Source organism: Schistocerca americana, chromosome X (assembly GCF_021461395.2).
Source record: "Schistocerca americana isolate TAMUIC-IGC-003095 chromosome X, iqSchAmer2.1, whole genome shotgun sequence".
Taxonomy (NCBI): domain Eukaryota; kingdom Metazoa; phylum Arthropoda; class Insecta; order Orthoptera; family Acrididae; genus Schistocerca; species Schistocerca americana.
In genome coordinates, this window is record NC_060130.1 from 602,179,106 (window position 1) to 602,196,948 (window position 17,843).

The 17,843-nt window shown below is 44.4% G+C and overlaps 1 protein-coding gene across 1 annotated transcript in view; it reads right to left on the reverse strand.

Moving 5' to 3' along the window:
- Positions 1–1,155: 1,155 nt before the first annotated feature.
- LOC124554987 overlaps positions 1,156–17,843 on the reverse strand; it is a 206,482-nt gene continuing 189,794 nt past the window's right edge. Inside the window, exons 4-5 of the mRNA XM_047128728.1 lie at positions 11,923–13,275; positions 1,156–3,708 (exon numbers count right to left, since the gene is read on the reverse strand). Coding sequence (XP_046984684.1) covers positions 3,364–3,708; positions 11,923–13,275 — 1,698 coding nt within the window. The 3' untranslated portion in view covers positions 1,156–3,363. The remainder of the gene's footprint in view (positions 3,709–11,922; positions 13,276–17,843) is intronic.

The following is a 17,843-nucleotide window of genomic DNA, read 5'->3' on the forward strand; positions in this document are numbered from 1 at the left end:
TTTGTATGGAGTGTAGCCATGTATGGAAGTGAAACATGGACGATAAATAGTTTGGACAAGAAGAGAATAGAAGGTTTCGAAATGTGGTGCTACAGAAGAATGCTGAAGATTAGATGGGTAGATCACATAACTAATGAGGAAGTATTCAATAGGATTGGGGAGAAGAGAAGTTTGTGGCACAACTTGACTAGAAGAAGGGATCGGTTGGTAGGACATGTTCTGAGGCATCAAGGGATCACCAATTTAGTATAGGAGGGCAGCGTGGAGGGTAAAAATCGTAGAGGCAGACCAAGAGATGAATACATTAAACAAATTCAGAAGGATGTAGGTTGCAGTAGGTACTGGGAGATAGAAGAAGCTTGCACAGGATAGAGTAGCATGGGAGCTGCATCAAACCAGTCTCAGGACTGAAGACCACAACAACAACAACAACAACAACAACAACAACAACAACATATGCCGTGTAGTTATTTCATTCTTATCGAAATACAGAAAATGTATCTCCACATACCTTTCTAATTTCTCAGATTTTTACTTTAATGATTTGCAACTGATGTTCGTATCAAGGTGTATAACTCAGCTGTCTGACTTCTCGGAATACGACGACTCTGTAAGAGCGTTAAATTTGCGTGTGATGAGCAACTTGTGTTCATGAAAAACTTGTGATGAACCATTCGCTTAGACTTCAATGTCCTTTGAAGGAAGAGCTATGCAGTATACTGTTCAACTTCCTTCGGCTTAAATTTCCGAAAAATTTTATAATCAATCCTAATACACAATTTGCTTGAGGTTATCTTCTCAGTACAAATGATTACCGACTATATTTTACACAGATGACTGATATAATGGACGAATTTATGACGGTTATTTCCTTACCATTATTAAGAAATCTCTAAACCTCTTTACTGACTGGTCAGGAGCAGAGTACACTGAAGCTGTCAGACTTGAACGTGTATCCGTGCTATTCACGGCAGAAGTGTCACGTTTATTAGTCGAACTATGTAGATTGCAAATTTCTAATTTTTTAATTCATAGATTGACAGTCTCTTAGACAACTAGACTTTCTTATCCATAGTTACACGTGGTACACAAATCATTCGTGTAAATTAGACGAGGCAGTAGGAATAACTTTGAGAAGGCAACTAAAATCAAATATATTTTGGACGTAGTCTTTATTTATATATTTTCATCAATGTGACAGGTCAATTACTATCTGTCGTGAAAAAACAACTGTGATGGCATATTGCCTCTGAAGGTGCGACCACTAACTCACTTCTTTGTGTAACAGTGATTCAGGTAGATATTCTCTTTGGATAACAGTTTTCACACTAAATTCTTTTTAACAGAACACACAAAAATAATTCTCTTACATACAAGGTATCAACGAACTGATTATCATACATATTTACAAAACGATATTGACTGACTAATTATTAGTTACATGTTCATACAATGTAGCATTAATAAATTCCGAAGAACGTGCATTATCTAAAACTCTACTTATAGAGCAGGCAAAATAGTAATTTTCGTTGCACATCATTTCTAAGATTATCACCTACGGGTGATCAACAGATTTACCCGACAGAACTTTCAGTCCCAAGAGTAGTTTTACTGATGCTAGAGTCAACAGAAATGTTTAGATTTAAGATTAGAATGATGTCAATAAGCGTGTTTTTCACGCACACTATATAGTTTGTTCACATTCATTAAATAGCACACGGTAGTGGTTCGTTACATAGCAGTAGTAAATTATCTTGCCCGTAATTATGCTTTCAAAACTTTCAGCACCTATTGTGTCACTTTCCTCAGCTTGAAAATCAGAAAATATACTTCTATTCGAGTACGAGTGACCGTATTGGTCTAGCGGGTAGAGTGTTGCACTGCAGTCCTGGAGGTCCCAGCTTCTATCCCGGCTAGAAGCGGGGAGTTTCCAGTCTCTCCAGAGTGGTCCCAGATCCACTCTGTTACCAAATTGATCACGGGGAAGCTTTCTCGGGTGGGTAAAACGCGTCCGGGGCGACGGGCTCGTCACCCTCCACCTTATAGTTCGGCAGCGAACGAAACGGTGCAGTGAGACCAGGAACACGTTCACGGGTTTAGCCCCACAGATTTTACCGTTACTTGACTAGACAGACAGTATGGTGACGATTAGGTTAGTTTCTGAAGATAGTTACTCAAATCTGCAGCCAAGCTGAGTCGTCCAATGCGTGAGATGTTTTAGAAACTGTTGCATTCCAGCCGATTTAAAACTTAGTAGCTGGTCTAATAATAGAAGATAAACAATGTGTGTATCTGGATGCTATAATAGTCAACATAGGAGCCAGGTTTTTTTCAGGTGGCGATAAATGACAGCAACCAGCCTGTCTGGAATTTCGTTTTAAATATCAAATCAAATTAAAAAAAGTACCTTCTTTTGAAAAAACACTTTTCTACGATATATTTGCAAATATGCTTCTCACCAATTCTGTTTGGTATTAAATACCATTAATCAGGTATCTACACAAAGGAACAGTGACGTTTTTGCAAAGCACACGAGAGAAGATTACTGTAAAGTAAACCTCGTTAACTTCAGCAGTGGCAAGTGAAAAGTGAGCTCCCTAAGAGGGACAAGCGACCATAACCAAGGGAGAGCACTTGCTACAACCACATTTGTCATAAATAATGTTTGCTATTATAGTAGCTAATGTCTCAAACTCTTTTTCCCGGAAAACTGAAGAGGGTTCAGAGTCATTTTAACTTTATTACAAAACGTGCAATAACTGCGTAACAGATATAAGATATTGAAATATTGTTATGTAACCAACAGAGGCAAGTGCTAATATATTACGATGAGAATGTTTGTGAAAAAGCAGCGACAGTAGCAAGGACACGCTTCAGAATGATGTGAGGGGATGTCTCTTGTCAGTCTTAATAACCTCTACTGTCCGTAAGCTTCATAGCAGCAACACCGCAAGAAAATTCGCAACATTGTTTAGGATGTGGAACGACCGGCTTGTAGTGTATTCACAGACATACTTGCTCATCAGTACGTAAACATTTCTTTGAGTAGTAAAATGTTCAGAAACGGTAGGGAGGAGGGCGAAAAAAGTAGTCACTGAAACTTCAGCTTATGACTGTTTTGATTCATTCTGTGACCTAATGCACCAGCATTTTCTTTAAAGAACGTGCAAGTTGTAAGCTTCCCTTCGTTTAGCTGAAGGAGGGTGGAGAGTGATACAGAATGGTGCTACAGAATCAGTGGCAGTGCCTACCTATCTGCAGATGGAGCTACCGGTAGCAGTTTTGGTCTAGCTGAAACAGCACAGAACTCGGGAACGCGGTTAACTCAGCTGAAAGCACTTGTCCGCGGAGCCAGGCGGGAGTTCAGAGGAAGGGCTCGACCCAGTAGCGCACGAGCGGCGCCGAGTTGCGGTCGCCGCGCAGCACGCGGCTGCGGTGCTTCACGTCCTTGGGCTTGAGCACGCTGCGGTGGTTGGAGAGCAGCCGGCTGGGAGTGAGGATGGCCTTCTGGCTGAGCCCGGTCGCCTCCAGGAAGCTCTCGTAGGAGTCGCGCTGCTGCTGCAGCTGCGCCGGCGACGGCGACGGCGGCGCGCGGGCCTCCTCGGCGCCGTCGCCGTCTGCGCGGCCCACGTCGACGTCCACCTCCTCCAGCCGGAACTCCTCGAAGTTGCTCCGCAGCAGCGAGTCGTCACCCACCATCGCCTGCTCCTGCCGGCACACACACACCAATCACATACTTGGCAGACAGTGTAAGCTTTCTCCAGAGAAAATTTGCACGTAGGCTGGATAAAAAGTAGTGACAACACGGCCGTCACGTGATGGATGGGAGTCACACGGCATGCCCGCTCTCTGTAATTGATAGCAGGAAGTCAGCTGAAGTAGTGCAGTGGGCGGCGACGGCTGTGCGAGTCAGCTGCTGCGTCTGAAACTGCGGGAGGGCAGTTCAAGCGCCCTGACAGTATGTTTAGGAAACACGAATAACGTGCGTGATCAAGATTGAACTGGCACGTGGTCACAGCGCGCAACAAGGTTTCCTTCTGGCACTGCATCCCATCACGCATCGTGACAATGGACTTTTGCACACGACGAACCCCGTGCAGAAGCTCCTGCGTGTGTGGGGGTGGGAGATACTGAAACATCCACCCCATTTACCCGATATGAGTGTGCTATTACAACCTGTTCGCCAAAATGAAGAAACCGCTACAACAAAAGAGAAGACGACATCCGTGCCATGTTATGGTTTTAGGGCGCAAAACTGCTACGGTCATTAGCGCCCGGTCTGTGTCTTAGGAAAAGGTAAAAAACCAAACTGGAAACCAGCTGCAATGGGAGCGAAACTAAAAAAATGGGGAAACTAAAAAAGGAAGGAAAGCTTAAAAAACACTATAGAAGGGGGGCTGTTTGTCCCCAAAAAGAGCTTCAAATGACTGACGTCATCTCTCGCACTAAAACTCGAGAACGCGATCGGCTGAACGCGTGTCATCTGCTAAAATGGAAGATATATCATGCGACAGCTGTAGACGGGCGCGTAACGGAGTAAAATAGGGGCACTCAAGTAAAAGGTGTCTCACCGTCCACAGTTGAGAGCAATGGGGACAAAGCGGGGGAGGATCGCCACTTAAAAGATGTCGATGGCTAAAAGGACAGTGCCCTATCCAGAGTCCAGTTAAAATTACCTCCTCCCGACGACGAGTTCGGGAGGAAGAGGTCCAAGTACAGGGAAGAGCTTTCATGTCCCGCAATTTATTATTGGGAAGTGTCGACCAATGTGCATGCCATAAAAGAGCAACACGACGACATAAAACACTCTGTAGATCGGCGAAGGGAACCATGGGAACAGCAGGCTGAAGAAGAGAGACTGCAGACTTGGTCGTTATATCGGTCGCCTCGTTTCCACAGATCCCAACATGTCCTGGGATCCAGAGGAACGCCACAGAGACGCCCCCCAAGTGGAGCAAGTGGAGGCAGTCCTGAATCCGGTGGACCAGAGGGTGGACAGGGTAGAGAGCTGAGAGAATCTGAAAAGATAACATACTGTATCCGCTGATGGCGACGGATGTATTGGACAGCCTGGAGAACAGCGTAAAGCTCCGCAGTAAAAACCGAACACCGGTCGGGAAGCCGAAATCGATTAGGGGTGTCGCCAACAATATAGGCGCTCCCAACACCAAATGATGTTTTTGAGCCATCAGTGTAAATGTGTCATCCTTCACTTGTGCGCATAGAGCAGCAAATTACCGACGATAAACAAGAGAAGGGGGTACCATCTTTGGGAAACTGACAAAGGTCACGGAGCAGGCAGGTCCGGGGCAGGAGCCAAGGCGGTGCTGTATCCCAAGTTGTCAAGAAAGTTTTAGGAAAGTGGCAGGAAAGAGAACGTAGCAGTTGACGGAAGCGGACTCCCGGTGGTAGCAGAGAGGAAGGGCGGCCTGCATACCCTAAATCCAAGGGGGGCGTCGAAAAAAAATGTCATGGGCCGGATTAGCAGGTATGGATGACAGATGGGTAGCATAACGGCTCAGAAGGACAGCTCGCCGACTGGACAGCATAAAGGCTTTCCACAGGGCTGGTGTAAAAAGCTCCAGACGCTAAACATAATCCACGGTGGTGGACAGAGTCGAGACGCCGAAGAATAGACGGCCGAGCAGAGGAGAGGAGTAAACTATGCTTCCATAGTCCAATTTCGAGGGCACTAAGGTGCGATAGAGGCGGAGAAGGACCACTCGGTCCGCTGCCCAGGAGGTACCATTCAGGACACGGAGGGTGTTGAGGGAGCGCATACAGCGAGCCGAAAGATAGGAAACGTGGGAGGACCAGCACAGTTTTCTGTCAAACATAAGACCCAAGAATTTAGCGACGTCCGCGAACGAAAGGTTGACAGGGCCTAGATGTAAGGAAGGTGGAATAAACTCCGTACGATTGTTTACTTCTGTCTTTGAAAGTGTGAACGTGGCAATGATAATATTGGGGAGTGAAAGGTTATCTATATTCTTGGAGATGAGCTCTGTCTATGCAACTAAATGAGAAGTTTTTTATGCCATACCCATGTAAGGTTTTTTTATTTGTGAGGCATCTTCAGTGATCTGAGCACGTGTTTATGTATATAAACTTTATCTATTGATTATACATGTTACAGTGTCACAGTTCTTTTTCTTACTGTTATCTCAGAATCAATCTTATAGAACTTGTGCTCTAGATGTTATTTGGTTCTACTAATGATTTTTGTGTTATTTCCATATGTGTCGTTCGTTCTACAATGTACTCTGTTGGCCTGTGTACACCACGTTTAGATTATAGGCGTTTTCGTACACATTTCTTGATTTTTCCATTCGCCTTTCGTTTATGTTTGTATGTAGTGTGATATTGGAAGAATTTTTTTAAAAATTTACGTGCCTGTGATGGTGAGGTATTACTTATCCTCCCACCACAAACACTTAAATCTTTCATTGGTATTCCCTCCACTCAAAATTCTCCCCTTTTCGCGGAGCAGGCCTCACTCCACACTAACACATGCACATACAAATAATATCGAACTACATAAAAAACACAAAAAAGGCGAACGAAAAAACACTAACAATTTTCTACATTATATACAGCGTATTCGCATAATCATCACACGTTAAAAGTGTTGTTTTCAACTGAAATGTGTACGAAAACGGCAAAAAATCTGACATCTTGGCGTATACAGGCCTACTTAATACAACTTCAGGGCGATACACATGAAATATCACAAAACCGTAAGTAGAACGAAATATTAGCTCAGACTTACGAAACTTGAGCTCCAAAATTTCTTTCTTACGCAACAGTAAGAGTAACAAAACACTAATATATTAATATACACGGAATCATTGTATAATTCAGTTATACACCAAAAAAAGACGTATGTATTATAGGTCACTGCACACTCCTTACAAACAGAAAGAAGCGAATACGTATAATACAAGACAGACTTATGTAATTGCATAGACGGACCACATTTTCAAGAACATAGAAGAAACTAAGGATTAAGGAGCGACGGGGAACATGAAGAAAGCTGTTTATCTGCAGTTTGTACAAAAAACTTACTGCATTTGGAAGAGATGAAGGACACGAAAGGAAATCGGTAGTTTAGAAGGGATTGAGACTTGAATGTAGCCTATCTCCAGTGCTATTCGATCTGCACATTAAGCAAACGACATTTAGGAAGAAAGTAGTGTGAGAAGAAATTAAAAGTTTCAAGTTTACTGATGACATTTTCATTATGCGTGGGACAGCGAAGAACAGTTGAGCATAGTGAGTACTGTCTTCAAAGGAGGTTATAAGATAGACATTATCAAAAGTAAAACAAGGGCCATGGAATGTAATCTAATTAAACCATGCGATACTGAGGTAATTAGATTAGGATATGAGAAACGAGAAGTAGACGACTTTTGCTGATCGGAAATAAAAATAACTGAAGACGCCCGAAGTAGAGAAGATATAAAATGCAGACAGGTAATAGCAATAACAAGTTCCTGAAAGAGAGAAATATATTAACATTGAATATATGTATTTAAATGTCCGGAAGTCTGAATGTATTTGCCTGGATTTTAGCCTTGTACGGTGATTCTGAATCGAAACGGGGAGAAAAATTTATGACAACTTTACTAAAGTAAGGAATCTGTTGACGGACACATTCTGAGGCGTTAAGGAAGAACAGCTTTGTTAATGGAAGTGAGAATAGTGGCTAAAATTTTACCAAGAGAGCAAGGCTGTAATACAGTAAGCAGATTTAAGTGTGTGTGTGTGTGTGTGTGTGTGTCTGTGTGTGTGTGTGTGTGTGTGTGTGTGTGTGTGCGTGTGTGTGTGTGTTGTAGCAAGTTATGGACAGGTGAGGTTTGCATAAGCTAGACAAGTGTGGAGGGCTGCATCGAGTTAGTCTTCCGACTGCAAAGGTGGTGATGGCCGAAGTTTTTGATAAGCCTTCGGCAGTGTAGCTAATAATTTAAACTAAGTACTGCACCAATTGTCTTTTTTCATGCGTAGTACGACGTGTTTCAGGAATTTATTACCATTTATAAGTGTGCTGAGAATTTACGCTACTATTGGATGTGACATCTCCATATGTATCGTTGTGCCTGTTTGCCGAAGTTTGGATATGGTCAAGTATGTTCCATTTTAGTCAATTATATCTGTAAATAGGGTGATTCATTATATTTGTAAACAGGATGATTCATAAGGGTTAAGGGATTGGCAGACGAGTCGAAAGTCAAAAACTTCAGAATAGGAACATTTAGTCTTTGAAGTAATCCTGAGCCGCCGGCCGCGGTGGTCTAGCGGTTCTAGGCGCTCAGTCCGGAACCGCGCGACTGCTACGATCGCAGGTTCGAATCCTGCCTCGGGCATGGATGTGTGTGGTGTCCTTATGTTAGTTAGGCTTAAGTAGTTCTAAGTTCTAGGGGACTGATGACCACAGATGTTAAGTCCCATAGTGCTCAGAGCCATTTGAACCATTTGAATCCTGAGCCAATGACAGTTTTGGAACTTCCCGGACAACAAGGACAATTTACGCACACGCACCTCCATGTCAGTGGAGATCATGTACTATTTACTCAACAATGTTGTGCATTATAGGTGTTCAAAATAACCGGCACACAATTCCGGCATTGAAAATTCTGGTGCGACCTACTGATCCATCACGCATCGCACGAACGTCTTCACACCCTGAAAATGTCCTAGCGAGAAGAGTTAGTTTCTGTTTAACTGGTGTCACGGATACCAGGGGTTAACGACTAAGTAGTTTTGGGTGCACAGAAGCTGTAAATCATGTTTGCTCAACTAAAGGGTGTATGCATTAATTGTCTTTTTTGTTCCGGACATTCCAAAGCTTTCAGTGGCTCAAAATTACTTTTAACACCAGAAGTTCCCATTACAAAATAACAGCATTTCGACTCCATCAGCTCCAATTTGCGCACAACCTTCGGTATCACGCTGTATACATTAAGCTGCCCCTTCATGTGGTTGCCAGTATGGATCTCCATGGTGCAGGTGACTCGTTCGTTCCTTCTTTCCTTATTAGTTGTTTAGAGCACACGGGAAACCTTACATAAACAAACAGTGTCTTTACACCGATTGCGGCATCGTGCAGTGCTTTGAGCAGCAGAAGGTGCAGAGATCAACTTTAAAAATCAGACCGCATAGTTACCACTAAATCGCGCCTGCCGAAACAGAACGGAGAACGCCTTTCGTTGGTGTGTCATACGGAACAAGCTAGCTAGGTAGCTACCAGGGATACCCCTACTGGAAACCACACCAACTAAAAACCACCCACTCTTCCTCCAACCCCACCCGAACACCCCACTTCTCTCATTCTCTACAGCTGCTGTGATCTCTCAGTACTGAATCATGTGACCAACAAAATGTTCAGTTTACTGTAGTATAAGCTATGTGCAGAGATGTTTTTGAATGTGGTATCAGTTGGAAGAAACTTGTACTGTGTGCATTTGGTACGGAAATAACCCATGGCTGCAAAAAATTCAAATAAAATTAATCTAATTGTAAAAAACATCATAATGTAGCTCTAAATACAACATATTTAAATGAACTGCCAAGAGTCACTAGCGAGCTATAGAAATATGTGGAGTGCGATTTATTTTTATCGTAGACAGCTGGAAACACCTCGGAGGAATAGGTGAAACGTGTTTGGTACACAAAATAAAATCAAGAACTGGGGTGAAATGAATGGAAAGGAAACGGGATGGGAAAGAGTTAGGAAGGAAATAATGATTTCCAGCCCCACAGGGCATTGCGGCAATGCAACGGCGGGAGCTCAAAATTTGTGCCGGACCGGGCCTCGAAACCGGATGCTCCGCTTCTCTAGATCGGCTGGCTGCCTTGACCGCCTCGGCCATCTGGACAAGCTTTCTGTCAGACCCAAATTCCCAATTTCTCGCTCGTTGCACTTCAACGGCCTCGGCCCATAAACCCTCTGTTCTTAGATTTCTGACTCCTGTAGGAGTACGGACGTTGCTTGTGCATCCGCACTGAAAATTTTTCATCTAACAGCGTCGCGCACATAGAATCACTATAGATATGAGTGGTGTCTTTTCTGTCTGATACGTGCGTCCGAACTCGTAGCGGAATCGAAAATCTGCGGGCAGGGCGTTAATAGGCGGGAGTCGTCGTGGTGTGGCAAGCAGGAAGTTAGGAATTTGGGTCTGACGGAAAACGTGTCCAGATGGCGGAGATGGTTAAAGGCAGCCGTTCTAGAGAAGCGGAACATTCGGGTTGGAGTCCCGGTCAGACAAATTTTGAACGCTCGCCGTTGCATTGCCCATCCCGTTTCCTTTCCATTCCTTTCGCCCAAATCATTCATGTATATGTAGTAGCTGCTTCACCGCAAGTGTTGGCTGTTCTGTCGGACACGCTCGGCACCGCTCATATGTATAATTCTCTTGCAACTTTCAGTTGCAAGAGAATTTTTTTTAATCCACATGATAAAGCATATCAATCAGCAACTGTGGGGGAAAATGCCTGCATGTCTTAATATGTTTATTTACAAGTTTAAACTTTTGAAATAGGACTTATCTTTTTGGGACACTGATTTTTAATATCCACAGAACAGTACAGCAGAACTACGTCGAATGATAAAGGGAGTAAAAGAAGACGTTAATTACGATGTATTAAAAAACTAAAAACCCGCCTCGATTGCGAAAAAAACCACCTAGTGTTTACCCAGGTTTCAGCGTAGATAACTACACCTTCCTCAGAAGAACAATGAAACCCACAAGTGCCTAAGAAGACCTTTGTCAATGACTAAAAGAACACCATAGCTATACAGTTATAAACGAAAAAGAAAAGGAAAACACAAACAGTACATACGTACAAAGTCAAAACCACTACTTAACGTAATAGTGTACGCTCCAACTCACACCGGCCTATGTTCGATGGGCCATGATCCGCCATAAACCGCAGCTACAAATGGTCGCTCACTTACAAGCACGACCCGCTACCTATGCGCACGCGCAAGACAAGTGAAGTTACTTGAATGCGCATGCGCATACGAATACGAGAAAGTTTATACATGGGTCAGGGGTAAATAGCCCATATATTCCCAACCGTGGATAAACGTATATCAACAAATGGAATTGATAGAATAAGTGACGAGCTAAGTTGGAGATGAAACCTAAAAATAACCGCACCCGGTTGCTTATGCTAGGAAAGAAACATATATGAAGCTACCTATGACAACAGGAAGAACTCTTAAAAACTATACCTAAAGCCAGTAGTTAGCCTGGGGGGGGGGGGCTGAGGGGACGTAATCTAAAGACGTCGTGGTAATAAAGATATAGGAATAAAACTTGAGGTGTTCAACGGGCTAAAATCACTTTCATCGTAAAATGAAAATGAGGATAAAAAGAAAGATGAACAGCTTGACCAACCGCGCCCTGACCCATGTATAATCTTTCTCGTGTTCGTATGCGCATGCGCATTCAAGTAACTTCACTTGTCTTGCGCGTGCGCATAGGTAGCGGGTCGTGCTTGTAAGTGAGCGACCATTTGTAGCTGCGGTTTATGGCGAGTCATGGCCCATCGAACATAGGCCGGTGTGAGGTGGAGCGTACACTATTAAGTTAAGTAGTGGTTTTGACTTTGTACATATGTACTGTTTGTGTTTTCCTTTTCTTTTTCGTTTACAGCTGTATAGCTATGGTGTTCTTGTAATCATTGACAAATGTCTTCTTAGGCACTTGTGGGTTTTATTGTTCTTCTGAGGAAGGTGTAGTTATCTACGCCGAAACCTGGGTAAACACTAGGTGCTTTTTTCGCAATCGAGGCGGGTTTTTAGTTTTTTAATATATTAACCAACGATTGCCGACGCGCTGCGATGTTGAAGGTTCTTTAATTCCGATGGGCTGAGTGATTTACATATTGATCATATGGCCCAAAATGAGCAGCAGTTACCTGGGCTTGTCCGCGAGTGAGCTCGGTGACGATGCTGCCGCCGGCGGAGCCTGTGATGAGCGAGGAGACGGAGCAGCCGACTCTGATGGCCGAGACGTCATCCGGCGCCAGCTGGCGCGCAGGCCGCGCCGCGCCAGCCGCTGCCGCTGCGTCGTCGTGCGCGCGCGCCACGGCCAGGCTGCCGTTGCTCAGGATCTGGCGCTGAAGTTGCAGCTGGCGAGGCGCGTAGTAGTCCTGGCCGTATCCCTGCGACATCCCGACGCGCGCCGGCCCCAGCTTGCCCTGGCGCCGCATCAGCAAGAGACTGCCCAGCTGTGGCGGTTTCGGAGGCAGCGCCGGGGGAATAGGTCTCTTGGGCAGCGCCGAGGTCGCCTTGCTGTCCTTCAGACTGCTCGAGCCCGTTTTCTGATCGACACAGCTTAGCTTCTCAACCTCTTTCCGTCCGCTGTCTGCCGCCAGGCAATCGTTTGCTACTTTTGTATTTTCTTCCTTCAGAACAGACTTACCCACTTCCTTTTTAAGCGTTTCGACGGACTTCTCATCAATGTGGCGAGCTTCGTTTTTGTCCACCTCTTCCAGTTCCACATTCCTGACCAAAGTGAGACCTTGACTCGACATCATTAAACAGGCTTTTTCTTCCAGATGTTGTGCTTTTGTAGGGGGCGACGGTGTCTTCTCCTTTATTGCCCACCTCATCTGTTCGAGCTTCAGTTCGGTAGCCTTCTTGTGCAATGCTGCTACTTTCTCCACCTCCTTCACAATATCGAATTCCTCCTCATTTTTCTTCTCTGTCAGATTTTCCAGCGTTGCAGCTCCTACAGGTGCCTGAGACTTTTCATTCGCTTTTTCCGTAACGCCATCGTGTTCTTCCTGGTCCTCTTGTTCTTCTTCGATGCTGGAGCACGTGTACGTGAATTTCACCCTCCTTTCCTTTTCATTCAGCTTATCCCTGTTAGAGAATTTGTATTCGTGAGCGTCTCCTTCGTCCTGGTCACGAAGTAGTATTTGATTGACACATTCCAGGACAGGATTGTGATTGTACACTTTGTACAGATCTCTGTCCGCAAAATCCTCGTGCCGCCCGAGATAGCTGTGATCGTGCTCCTCCGTCTGGCAACTCTCGTCGCGTTCTTCTTTCAGAATGCTGTTAGTAGGCTCAGCCGGTTTAAGGGCAACAGCAGTGTCACTTTCCGACGTTTTTGAAGAAAGGGACTCCAGTGAATCGTGGTGTCCATTCCATTTCGGAGATTCTTCAGTGGCTAAGGCGGAGCCAGGCGAGTTGGAATTTTCGATGGGTAAAGATAACGTCTTTGTTCTTCTCGCTGCTCTACGTAGCCTTGCAATCTCTAGCGCCTGTAAGAAAGAAAATACATTTATTCTCATAACTTATAGAATTACTGTATCAATAGCCATATGTAGTACTGGCAAATGACGGTGAATTACACAAAACCTCCCGCTGTTCGAACCATTACTTTTGAGCAAACAATCAACTGGACAATACTAAACTGCTTCTTACTCTGCCCAGATGTGTCATGAATCCGTACTTTTACTACTGACAAGTGTGAAGTACCATCTCAAGTAGTTCTTCCTTGCCACACTGTATGAAAGGAAGTATACATATCCTCTATGGTACGGTGCTGTCATAGCCAAACACGTGGAAGTGACCCTTTACTGAAACTGTACGTTTCATTATACTCGCAACCGAGTCTTAAAGGAAAATATTTATGTACAACTGGAATTTCTCTGTCTCTGACTTAAAATCTTGCAATGGAGACTGTTGAAACTTATTTCTTTCTGCACATTGTTATCTATCGTCCGGATTTAACACATGAGCTGCTAAAACGTCTTAGTAATAAGTTACCAACTTACTACCGTAGAAGATAAGCTGTAAAGTACCGTGATTTAGAGTCAAGGATGCTGATCAGAAGGATGCAGTCTAATCGATCATTCAGAAAGGATGGAAAGATTGTCTTCATGTGGGATGGATGTATTCTGGACATAGAGAATGATGTTCAAATGTTCAAATGTGTGTGAAATCTTATGGGACTTAACTGCTAAAGTCATCTGTCCCTAAGCTTACACACTACTTAACCTAAATTATCCTAAGGACAAACACACACACCCATGCCCGTGGGAGGACTCGAACCTCCGCCGGGACCATCCGCACAGTCCATGACTGCAGCGCCTGAGACCGCTCGGCTAATCCCGCGCGGCATAGAGAACGATAAGGCTGTTCAGAGGTTCATGTATTTCAGCTAACACTGTTCCTAGTCGAAGATAGATTACACTGTTACTTCAGTAATTCTTCCCATAGTTTCACATTTTCAATTCGTGATACGTGCAAACAGATTAACCCGACGAGATCCTAATCTTTGACATTTTATCCGCATAGTATTTCCAATAAATTATTCATCAAATAATTACTTATTCAGATGAATTGTCTGTTTACTCTCAGATTGCAGAGACAATATTACAGAGTATCTATTTCTAGTAACTGCGTCTGTTCTGTTAGAAATGCTGGAAGACAATGGAACGCAAATCAAAAGTCAAGGACCTAGTCTTGTAATAAAAATATTGCAAGGGATACATTTCCCTGGATTCGAAAAGTTGCGAAAATAGCTTCTGTAATTACGGACAATGGACAGGGCTGACTCGTAGCGAATCAACAAATTCTGTAATTTTCTTTAGCGAACTAATAATAAATCACATTACAAAATGATAAACGCAAATTGCTCGCTAATTTATCGCCATTGTCTGTCTTTACAAATGTATATGGAGAATGTATTAAAAGTTGTGATTGCAGTGCAGATAGGGTTAAAGTGCCTAAATTATGACGTCATCAGTCTCTCCTGCCCATAAGCGTCAAGCTGGGGAACGTCCCCGACAGTAAGGACACAGTCAAAGCCTGAAGAACCCAATAGTAACAGAGTATCAATAAATCCGCTAGACAGAAGCAAGAAGTAGTGAGAAAGCGGTGAGTGTGTAGGTGGGTGAGTTGCTCCGCGCAGAAAGCAGCTGGAGGCCCCTGGGATATGTCATGTGATGTGAGACGCATCCTCTGTATTCGAACAGTGTTTCCTCACTCTCCATTATCACAAGAAAAACTAGAATGCAAACAGTTAATGTAATCTCAAGAGAGATGACAGTAACAAACTACAGACGTAAAAAAATAAGAATTAAAGAGGTGGGAAGAGCAGGATCAGGCCGGGCCACTGGGCAACGGCAACCATGGGCCCCCTGGGTTGGAGCAGGTGACGGGGAACCTCAAAAGGATGACGAGGGCAATGTGTCCTACCTCACAGAGAGGAGTTTAAACATGGGAAAAACGTAAAACTCTAACAGCTGGTGTGGCATCGTCCGCTAGCACTAGAGGCAGTGTGTCAGCAAGTTGAAGGTTTCGCTGTAAGGTGATCAAATTGGGGCAGTCCAGTACGACGTGGGCCACCATCAGACAGACGCCAAACCGACAGTGGGGTGGTGCCTCATGTCGCTTGACTTGACTGTAGGCGAGCTTTTTGTGGCCAATGCGAAGTCAATGAAACTGTAGATTTTCTGTGAAAAATCACGAAGGGAATACTACCAGTGGTCGTGGTCCACCTTCCTGCTAGTAGTACAGAGAAACCAGGGCACAGCTATTCGTGTTCCGAGCCTCAAACTGACGAAAGGTCTGGTACCAGAACCCCAACCTCCTAAATTGACATCCTGGTAGCTTACGTGGCTAAATGGTCAGGTCGTTCGTTCCCTACGACCCTAATGTGACCTGTGGTCCAGACAAAGACGACCGACCGTCCAGCTTGATGAAAATCAGACAGGAGATACTGGATGGTGACAACCATTGGGTGTCGAGTGTAGCAACAGTCGATAGCGAGAAGACTACTTTGGGTGGGACGGCCGATTAAGAACGTACCGCCAGTGCAAGAATCAAGAACAAAAGTGACTGAGGACTCACATGATGTCCAACAATTCTGCAGTGAAAGCACTGCATCCGCTCGACAGGGAAATTAGTTCACTGTACCTTGCACGTGTCGGCAAAACCAGTTCGTCTGTCGACCATAGAGCCGTCAGTGTATACCACTTTGTAACCCAGAAATGAAGGACAGCCAGGAACAAATGGCGAGAAACCATGGGGTCAAATCAGCATTTTGGTTCAAAGAATAGGTCGAGACAGATCCGATGTCGCGGTACACATCCTGAGGGTGCACGCGATTGTTCAAATATGGTTCAAATGTCTCTGAGTACTATGGGACTTAACTGCTGAGGTCATCAGTCCCCTAGAACTTAGAACTACTTAAACCTAACTAACCTAAGGACATCACACACATCCATGCCCGAGGCAGGATTCAAACCTGTGACTGTTTCGGTAGCGCGGTTCCAGACTGTCGCGCCTAGAACCGCTCGGCCACTCCGGCCGGCGCACGCGATTGTTCCCTGACAAGAGGCGACAGGTGGGACAGGATCAGAGCTTTGTGAAGTCGCAAAGAGGTGGAGTGGTCTGCACCCCTGCTTATGTTACTGACGCAGCGAAGTGTACTAAGGTGTGACCAGCACGATCACTTTAGTTGGCGAAGTGACATCTGTCGAACATTGAATACCAGTCCCAAAAAGGCTGAAGATTCCACCACACTGAGCAGTTGATCATCGAGGTAGAGTTCTGGTTGTGGATGGACAGAACAATGGCGACAGAAGTTTATGATGCATGCCTTGGTGGCTGGAAGCCAGAAGCCATGGGTGAGGGCGCAGGACAGCGCCTTTCACATGGCACAGACAAAAATCAGGAGTGGACCAGGTGGTGTCTTAAGCGTTTTGTAAGCTGAAGACGGTGATGTGTGTTGGCATTGGGCAAAAACTGACCTAACAGCTGATTCCAGGCAGACGAAATTGTCACAAGTAGAACAGCCTTAGAGAAAACCACCCATGGACGGAGACTAAAGACCCCAAAACTTTAGGTACCAACACAGATGTTGGCTCACCATGCATTCGACCAACTTGCAGAGAACATTAGTAAAAGATTTACTGGGCGATATCTGTCCATCTCAAGGGGATGTTCACCCAGTTTCAGTACCAGGACGACCACTCTCTCACCACTGACATGAAAACACACCTTTGCTCCACATACATTTGAAAATGGCAAGGACGTGAAGTTGGCTATCCACCAATTGGTAGAATTGAGATAACTATTAAAGGTCGTCTTATTAACACCATGAGTTACGCTTTAAATGTTTATTTGTCGAACTGGTAGTCGCGTAAATAACTCATCTACTGCATGTGACAGACAAAAACGACAGAACATACATCAATTTCAACAGTATATACAGTATATACAATAGCAGAAGTATGAGTCTACTTACATTACGTATCTCTACAGAAATGAAACATATGTCAATGAGTATGATAGGATAGCATATGATATCCTTCCTAACTGACATGCATGTCACTGCTATAGAGTTACAAGATGTACGTGGGCTTTTATTTCCGCTATTATGTATACAGTAGTTCTGTTGTAAAATTTATTCACATATAGTTGTTTGTTCCTCTGTATCAAACGCCACTGACTATGGTCTACACACCTAAATACAAGTTGGAAAGTAAATATTTCAAGTGCAGCCCATAGTGTTTAGAAGGTATCCTTTATTAAACACTGTCATGTTTTGCTGTGGGTGCAGTCTGACCCTTGAGCCGCGTAAGGGCGAAGGGATAAAGGGAAAAGGCACTAAGGCATTCCACTCACTGACCGGAGTGTTATATGGCGCTAGGTGACATGTAGTGAAACTAAGTGGGTTCACTCCATGTGCAGTTTGAGGACACGAAATGTAAGCTGATAATTATCAGATGCAGAGGCTTGAGCATAATGCAGAACAAAATGTTCAGTATACAGCATCTGTGTCGGTGTAGACAATGACATTAAGGGAGACACTGGGAGC